The sequence below is a fragment of the Podarcis bocagei genome, assembly GCF_964188305.1.
Source record: "Podarcis bocagei genome assembly, chromosome: 7".
NCBI lineage: Eukaryota > Metazoa > Chordata > Lepidosauria > Squamata > Lacertidae > Podarcis > Podarcis bocagei.
The window spans coordinates 11,166,015-11,175,024 of record NC_138132.1 but is presented as its reverse complement, the minus strand read 5'-3'; the positions used below and the strand labels follow the sequence as shown (position 1 = coordinate 11,175,024).

General features: G+C 50.7%; 1 protein-coding gene across 1 annotated transcript in view; it reads right to left on the bottom strand.

Annotated features, from left to right (window-relative positions):
* Positions 1-1,533: 1,533 nt before the first annotated feature.
* The window catches only part of LOC308591586 (cell adhesion molecule CEACAM5-like), a 42,798-nt gene continuing 35,321 nt past the window's right edge, over positions 1,534-9,010 (bottom strand). The window contains exons 10-12 of the mRNA XM_081202345.1: positions 7,980-8,032; positions 5,912-5,943; positions 1,534-4,031 (exon numbers count right to left, since the gene is read on the bottom strand). Of these exons, the coding sequence (XP_081058471.1) occupies positions 3,909-4,031; positions 5,912-5,943; positions 7,980-8,032 (208 nt within the window). The 3' untranslated portion in view covers positions 1,534-3,908. The remainder of the gene's footprint in view (positions 4,032-5,911; positions 5,944-7,979; positions 8,033-9,010) is intronic.

Sequence of the window (9,010 nt, the reverse complement as noted above, 5' to 3'; positions counted from 1 at the left end):
ACCCCCCTAAAAAAACACCCAAGGGTTTTTTAAGAACATAGGAAGCCCACCAATCCACCAGGACATTAATTTAACCACATTCTCTCCCCCCACCGGCCCACATTTGTGATTTCCAGCAATTGGTCTTCACAGATCTAACACCGGAAGATATTTGACATGCAAAATCTTTACTGACATGCAGGTGCGGCAGCAAGAAAAGCTGCCCTGCTGACTTTCAGTTTGCTCATGCAAACTCCCAAAGATGCAAAGCGACAGAAAACTGTGATGTAACTGCAAGGGTCAAAGGGAAGGCGCTGAGGAGCACCTCTGATGGGTGGGAGGGCATGAGGAGGAGCAGGGAAAGGTGAGTTGCGATGGCATCACATTCTAGAGACCAGGGACCTTGCAAGACAAGCTGCATCTATGGGCTGTAGGACAGCCAGGAAGTGGGGGGAAAGGTTTGCCTGGTAGATCGGTCAAGCAGAATACCACTGCACACCCGACCCATAAAACGTCCGAGCTACAAAGGCTTATGCAATCTAACACCCATGCATTGTGTCCTGCAAGAGCGCGAGATGCTATCTCACCGCTCCCTCATGTCTGCAGTCTCAGGCAGGCAGTAAATGCAGGTTAACTAGCTTCCAGGCGGGCCACTATTATTAATGGGTCACGAGTTGTGCAGGCCAGCCTGCCTGACACATTCTCACCAAACCTTCCTGCTGCATTGCTGCTGCTTCCGTTACTCTTAGCAGCAGCCTGATTTGCAGAGATTCATTTGCATGTCATCATGTGAGTGAAAAGCTTCACTGCCCAGTTTCAGCTGATCAAACTGTTGCTAAAGGCCCAGGAACAAGAAAAGTCTTATTTTTGTCTCCTGTCAAGTTACAGGATCCTATTGCTTCCCCCTAGGGCTAAACCACAGAGCCTAGGACTTGCCGATCAGAAGGTCGGCGGTTCGAATCCCCGCGACGGGGTTAGCTCCTGTTGCTCGGTCCCTGCTCCTGCCAACCTAGCAGTTCGAAAGTACGTCAAAGTGCAAGTAGATATATAGGTACCACTCCAGCGGGAAGGTAAACGGCGTTTCCGTGTGCTGCTCTGGTTTGCCAGAAGCGACTTTGTCATGCTGGCCATGACCCGGAAGCTGAACGCCGGCTCCCTTGGCCAATAAAGCGAGATGAGCGCCGCAACCCCAGAGTTGGCCACGACTGGACCTAATGGTCAGAGGTCCCTTTACCTTTACGGCTACCCCAATACATTTTGGCACCTGAGGCGAACCACAAAATGGTGTCCCTTCCCTGGCCAGGGAAGAAGGGGTGAGTGAAGATCTACATCAGGAACAAGGTGGGAATAAAGACCTTCATCAGGAACAAGCATAGGGAAGGAGACTGGCAGCACCTCCTGTTCTCTAAGAGGCCACTGAATTTGGGGTGTGCTGCAGCTGGAGCAGTAACAGCAGATGATACATTCCTTGGAGGCTGGATCTGTTGCCCCTGGGTATCCTTGCCTCACGGGCAGGTTGGTCCTGCCTCCCCCTCCATAATGTACACAAAAGTCTTTTCCATTCTCAATTTATTATTATCGTTATTATTAAAAACAAAATTATTCATCATTTTACAACCATAATGACAGCCCAAATTTCCACAATCACCAGCTTTGCGTTCCATCTCCAATTTTGCACTCTCACTCAGATCTGAGCGGCCTTCGCTGCTTCTCCTGTCCCGCAGGACACCGAGTAATCATTCCAAAGGCCCGGTGCCAACCGGATGCAAGAGGGAGACAAGCTTTCTTTTGTGGGGGTTCCTTCATTGCAGACGACTGTGCCAGGCCTCCTCAAGATGGGAGAACAACGCATGGGTTAACTGGGGCATGATGAGCCCTGCGCTTGTTCCAAACACTGCTCCATTGTCCTTCTGTCCTGAAGCTTAACGTGAATACATGCCGTCTTCCAGCCACACCCAGCGATTAGCGAGGCCCAGAGTGTACGAGATGCTATCGCAGCAGAGGGGCACTCTCAGTCGAAGATGAAACTTTCGGCGTGGGGTGGTGGAGGAGGAAAACGCACACCCAAACAACACAACGAGGGAGCAGAAGGCACGGGATTCCCCTCTCGTTCCTATCAGAGATTTTACGAGGTCTGCCTTTGGCTCAGGCTAACATCAACAGTGCCTGGCATGTCTGCCCCATTAGGTAGAAGCTGGCTAGTTGCAAAACCGGTGCTGATGTTTGAAGCAAAACGGACAACTGCTCGCTGCTAAGCGCCCTCCTCCATTCTTCCTCGCCACACTTCGTTGAATTTTGCAGTTCGCCTGCCTGTTCTGAGACATTTCTTTGCAGCGTGGGAGTTGAGCTAATCTAGAATGCAGAACCCCCTGTCCCTGATTCTACACCTGCAATTAAAATAAATTAATCTCCTGAGACCCCCCCTCCTGCTGGCTCCAGGATTGAGGCATTATTATTGTTATAGCCTTATCTCACTGTAGCCCCACAACGATTCTGCAAAGGAGGTTAGTCTGAGGGGTAGTTAACTTGCTCAAGGCTGCTCAGCGAGCGTCATGGTTATTGCAACCGACCCCAGTGCTTTGCCCACTGGCTCTGCGGTCGTCCAGGGGACACGGGGAGACATCGGATCTCTTCCTCTTCCACAAGTGGTGGCTTCCTAACCCCTATCCAGTGCTCTAAGCCTCCAGACATTTGGCACAGTTCTCTTCCATTTCTAGACACCACGTAGCTGGAGAAACATGGAAGGGAATCTATTCAAGATGCCTCAACTCACCCCATGTTCTATAGCAGGCCTGATGTGCTTAACCAATCTGCTCTGCAAAAGCATCTTGCTCCATCTGTTATAGACTGAATTTGGTTGTTAATCACGAGAAATAGGGTGGTGGAGGTGGAGAGGGGATGATCGGTGGCCTTACAAGGTAGAGGGGAAATAATTATGGCTTTGCCACCACAAATCCTCCCTCCCACCCACATGTCACCCCGAGTTCCATATCCACACATAGGGCACTTTCAAATTCACATGAGCAAAAGAATAGCTGAAGCCAATAGCCAGACTGCAGGGCGAGGGGTGTTGCTGTCTTGTTGAGATGTTGCCAGTTCATTCTGGACAGTAAGAGGGGTCCACGGGTCTGGCCTGACCCCCAAGCAAGTTTTATGCCTCCTCAAAAAAGAATTAAGCTCAGAAGTATCTGGAGTCAGATGGGAGGCATCAGGAGCAAAGGTCCTCTCCAGTCCAGACTGGCCCTGGACACAGCTGCCACACCAGCCTGTTTCCCAGTGCACACTTTCCCGGATATCGAGCGCTTTCTTCGCCGGTGCCTGGAATCCAGCTCCCTCAGGGAGGGCTTGTGGTGTCTGGGGTAGGCCTGAGGGAGCAGCAGCCACACCGCTGCCTAGCGACACCACAACCCGAGGGACAGGAGAAAGAGGGGAGGTTTGGCACAGCCAGGAAGCGAAACGATAGCAGGATGGGAAGAGAGAGAGTGAGAGTGAAAGGGAGAAGAGGTATCTAAAATGTTTCTAGTTTGTCCCCACACAGATCCGAGGATGAAACAGCCTCCCTCTTGTCATGCATGCCAGCCACGGCAGGGTGGGTAGAAGAAAGGCCTGCTTTCAAACGGTTTGGTTCCTTGCCAAACCCTGGCCTCAATTACAGAAGGTGGCAGGGCGTGGAGACAAACTTCTGCTTTTTTTGTTTTCAGCTCAGGTTGGTAGAGGAGAACCATTGAGTGGTGTGTGTGTGTGTGTGTGTGTGTGTGTGTGTGTGTGTGTGTGTGTGTGTAAGGGAGGGACTGATAGTCTTATCTTCAGAAGAGGCAACAGTTTTTTTAACCCCCCCCCAACCAAAATAAATTCCAGGCAAATGAAGCAGAGGTGAGTCATAGGGGATGTTTGCACTGGTGAGCCCATTAGGGGAGATTCATCTCTGATCATTTCTTCTTGATTTCTGAGTATATTATGTTGCTTTCCAAAGGCCGGGTGGCCGCTGGCTGTGGCTGAGGAGGGTGGTTGGCCTTGAAGGCTAGTGTTGAATATTGTATGTCCTCTTCACCCTGCAAGAGACCACAAGAAGGAGTCAGAGGGAGCAAAGGAAGGTTCGAAGGCAGGGCCCTTGCCACAGGTGGGCCTGTGGGGGGAGCAGCCCCTCCTGGGATCTTGAAAGGCCCTTCCCCGAATCTCCAGCTTTCATTGGAATTAAGAAAAGCAAACAGCAGCACACAACAAGGCGCAGGCCTTTTCACTTGCAAGGTTAGAAGGAAAAGCATGCAATCGATAATCAATCTGTTACTCAGGAAACATCAAACTTCCAGTGATCTAGCCAGCGAGTATAAAAGTACCAGGGTAACAGCCAAGAACTAAACTCTAATTTTGATATTTTGAAACACATTTCATTTCATTGGAATTTAACCATCTGCGCAATTAAGATTACTTTTAAGCTTACTAGGTTGTCTAGTTTTTGCTTCTGGCTGTTTTTGCTCTGGTCTTCCTCCTCTGCTGGCCAACACTTACAGCTTATCCACACTTAACTTTCCCTCCATGCTTTCCAGGAACGGTCCACACTTTAAAGCTCTGTGTCCAAGCATCCTTTTTTTTTTTTTATCCATAGCTTTCTGCTATGGATCAAAACCTGCTCTTTAAAGCTGAATTGGAGCAAATGGCAACCCACAGAAAACTTGAATGGCCATTTGTTGCGCTTCAGCTTCAAATAGTTAGATTTTGCGGGGAAAGCTCCGGGGCAAAAGAAAGGAGCTCAAGTTTTAAAGCGTGGACCTGTGCCTGGAAAGAGAAGGGCAAAAAGTAATTGTGGCTCAGCCTTTAGCCAGCACCACCTGAGCCACAAGTCCCCTACCCACTGCACATGAGCAGGTCCATTTTAAAAGGTGGCGATCACAGAACTGTAGAATCGGAAGGGACCTCAAGGGTCCCACAATGCAGGAATCTCAGCTAAAGCATCCTTGACAGATGACCATCCGACCTCTGCTTAAAAACCTCCAGGGAAGGAGAGTCCATCACCTCCCAGGGGAGGCCGTTCCAAACAGGTGAGGTGGAGGCCAAAGTGAAGCTTATGAATCTCCTAGCAACTAGCTCCTAGTTCCCCTTTAGGGAGCCCTCTCCTCCTGCTCTGAGAGAGACACATCTAATTCCCTCGGAGTTGCTAGAAGCGTGGTAAAATTAAACTCTACGTTGACCAGCAGACTGTACAGACTTACCTCACTTACCCTGGAGCAAGCAAGACATCCCCAGGGTAGTTTGGCTGTACGGGCACCAAAGTCCACTCACCTCTCAGGCCAGAATCCTGGATCATTAGGGCTAGGATACCAAGTGACCAGAACACATGGGTGGGGAGAGGCAGATTGTTTGTTAAGCATGATAATGCTTCTGAAAATTTGGAAGGGACCTCGGGGGTCATCCATCCCACGACCTGCTGATGCAAGAAATCCACTACTACAGCATCTGTGCTAGGTGGACCTGTGCAGCTTCTGCCTGGAGATCTCTAATGAAGGACTGATGCCACCATTAAGGCAATCCAAACTTCTTGTCCCCATCAAGAACTTGAGTCACTGTCACATTGCTACGTTCTGCAGATGAAGCTGCTGTTAGCAGGTGAAAGAGTTGGGGCTGCTTCCTTGTTCCAGGATTGGGAATGGGCTCAGGAAGCCCCCAGACCTCTCTAGCGCTGGGCGATATCTGGTTTTCAGCACTGTGATATATCACCAGCTAAACATCGCAATGTACCGATACATCACAATGTCTGAAATAAGGATGGAGCTATGTTGAGGCATTGGCTGGCTTCACGGTTTCCCCCACATTGTGATTTTTGGATAGCACACACAAACACACACACACATCATGATTTGCAAGATATTGCCAGGTCAACAATTATGAAGCCAATATCATGATACGGACTTCAATATCATGATTCCGTCCTTACCGGTGTGGGTTTGGTGTCAGTGACGCCCTGGTCTGAAATGACAGAGACAGGACAGAGAGAGAGTATCAGGGAACTGGCAGGTACAACAGACAGAGCCTGAACACAAGCCCACGGGAGCCAAGCAGGAGACATGGAAAACCCACAACCCTCTGCCCTTGGACCACAGTGGGGCGGGGACTCCCACTGGATTAGCGGAAGCAGACAGGACAAATGGGGTGAGCTGGATTAGTAATGTGGTAAGCAATGAAGGTGCCTGGCCAGGATTTCCCCCTTGGGATCAGGAATCTCCTAAAGGGCCGTATTCCTTTAGGGCTGACCTCTTTGACCATGTGCCATCCAGACATTGCTGGGCTCCCAACAGGAGAGTCCAACAGGATCTGGGGGGGTGGGGTGGGGGTGGCACAGCTTAGCTACCCCCACTTTTAGGGCTGCATAGAAAGGAGACGTCCACCGGGTATGCACAGCTGCTACTTTCACTAAACCACAGTTTAGTGAAAGGGGAGGGGGGGAAGGCCTAGCAGGTAAACATTCTCTCTTAATAGCCCAGAAGCCTACACTGAGCCCAGACTGGCAATCCTACAACATGGCAGACATGAGCAACGCGTGTTTAGGCATCTGTCTGTCTTGAGAGACAGTGCGCCTCTGGGAGTGAAGTCAAAGCGCTGCGCGAGCAGCATCCAAGTGTGCCTAGAGGTTCTGCACTGCCCACATGACCAGACCGCCCTCTTGGCCTCACTGATGTGGTCCAAAGGAAAGCAGTGCAAGACATTTGGCGCCAGCGAGGCTGCAGGAGTTGTACAACGCCAACCGTTTTAGGGACTCCACTCTGGATTTGTGTACTCAGGTTTACTCCTGAGTCTGTTCTTCTCCCGAAGATATCGCACAAGGCAGCAGAGGTTTAGGATCAGAGTTTTCCTTCTCCTAGATGGGCCACCTTCCCAGGTGGACAAGCCCCATCTGCCCCTCACTTCCCTCGACAGCATGTGCAGAAACTGCCTTCTTGACCGCTGGACCAGCTTTTGATCTCGTCTGCTCTATCTGCCAGAGTCTGTCTTCACTGAGGGTGTGAGACCCATTGGCTACCCTCACCTGGTTTAGCCGGCCAGTTGAAGCCGTTTCCAGGGTGTGGTTGCTGTCGCCTGCTGACAGCTTCTAGGAGCCCCAGGTGAGAGCTGAATGCAGGGTGGGGACCAAAGGTGAGCAAGGTAGCGGTCCATCAGCTGGACAGGTGGGACAGGAGAGGGGATGTGTGTGTGCTTGTAGACCGTCCCCTCCTCACTCCAGTCTTTCCCCCATCTCACACCCTTCCCCCTTGCTCCAGCCCCACCTGCTGCATCTTCCTACCTGTGCTGAGTCCACCTGAGCACTCCAAGGCCAATGTAGGGAGTAGAGGAAGGGAGCCACCTGCTTCCACCCTCACCCCTCAATTCTTCACTTCCGTTCCTTGCTTCGCACCGAAGCCCAAGCATGATTAAAGAGGCAGGCAAAGAACGGTCTTGGATAGACTTGATTCCAGGAAAATTACGGTGGCGGTGCAGAGGGCAGAAATGGACGTTCTCTGGAGAGACCAGTCTGGCGAGCCCCATCACCTCCTGCAAGTCCCCTCTCGTGAGCTTTTCCACCACCAGGCTGGCTACAGAGCCACAGTAGGAATCCCAAAAAGACAATGAAGGGTTTTTGTGGGGTGGGCGGAGAGGGCGACAGGGGACAGGAAGATACCCACACTCCACAGAAAACAGCAGCTCCCTTTCCCCTCCCCAGGAGGGGTCAGGGAAGAGATTCCCCCAGCCAGTCTCTTGGAAATGGGAGCTGGAGCAGCTGTGAAGTCCTTTCTCCCCGCTTCCATGAAACGGATTAAGCAGGAGTTTCCCACGATGCATCTGGGTTGGGGATGGAGCAGTCCTACTTGCCCATGCTTTGGCACAGAAGTGCACAGGAAGGCCATCTACTTTCTTTGTGAACTATAAAGGCTCAGCCTAAACGGGGTGATGGTGGCCGGGGAGAGTAACATAGAGCACACAACATGCGTCACACAGACCCCGGCCCAGCCCCTTGGGCTGATACTTACTGCGGCCGGGAGCTGAGGGTATGTTTCCATTAGATGAGTGTTGTTCCGTCCTCCTAGGTAAACAGCAGACACTGTTTGATCCTATAGCAAGCAGGGGGTCTCTGCCCCAACAACAGAACCAGCACATTACCCCTCGTCCTATACTAGTGACCAGTCACGTGAAATAATAAATCTCATTCGCTTTCTTTGTGCCACATAGTCATCCATCCAATTTTTATCTTGCCCTTGGCCACACCAGTGGTGGTTTCCAAACTTTCTACACTGACGGAACCTTCCCCGTATTGACCTGTTGCAAAGGGAACCCTCATGTGTCAGCAAAGGAAACCCCGGTAAATTGCAGGGAATTCTGGGACATGTTCTAAAGCGCGCACTCAGTTCAAGGGCAACCTCCGGCCCTTCAGATGCTGTTGGACTACATCTCCCATGATTCCCAGCTAACAGGGCCACTAGTCAGGGATGATGCAATTTATAGTCCATCAACATCTACAGAGTTGAAGGGTCCTCAACTGGTCATAAAAGGGCACTGGCAAGGCCTTAGGGGGCCTCGCTGTTTCCCTGTGTGAACTGAGAATAGGCCTAGGGCACACCCCTATGTGGTTACGAGCAAAAACCAGTAGCCAATGGGCCAGTCTTGTTTTGTCTTCCATTGCTTATGGCAAGTGTTGGAGATGATCTGAACCCCCCCCCCCAGTCTCTCTGTCTTTCAGACACCCCCGACCTTTATACGTCTGTTCTGAGTTCAGGAGACGAATTTTCTCCTCCCGTGAACACCGCCAGTCTTTGAAATTTTGGCACTATCACCATTCTTCCCCACCCCTTACGATCTCCCCACTTACATATGTATTTGACTTTTCAAGGTCCCTGATAGCTGAAAGTCTGGCATGTCCATACTTTATATTGTTGCCTAAACAATACAACTTAACACTTTTTAAAAAGGGTCCCTCCAATCATAATCATCCATTTGCTCCATATGTGTGTTTTAAACTTTTTGAATGCTTTTAGTGGTTTCACTGTATGATTTTATGCTTTTA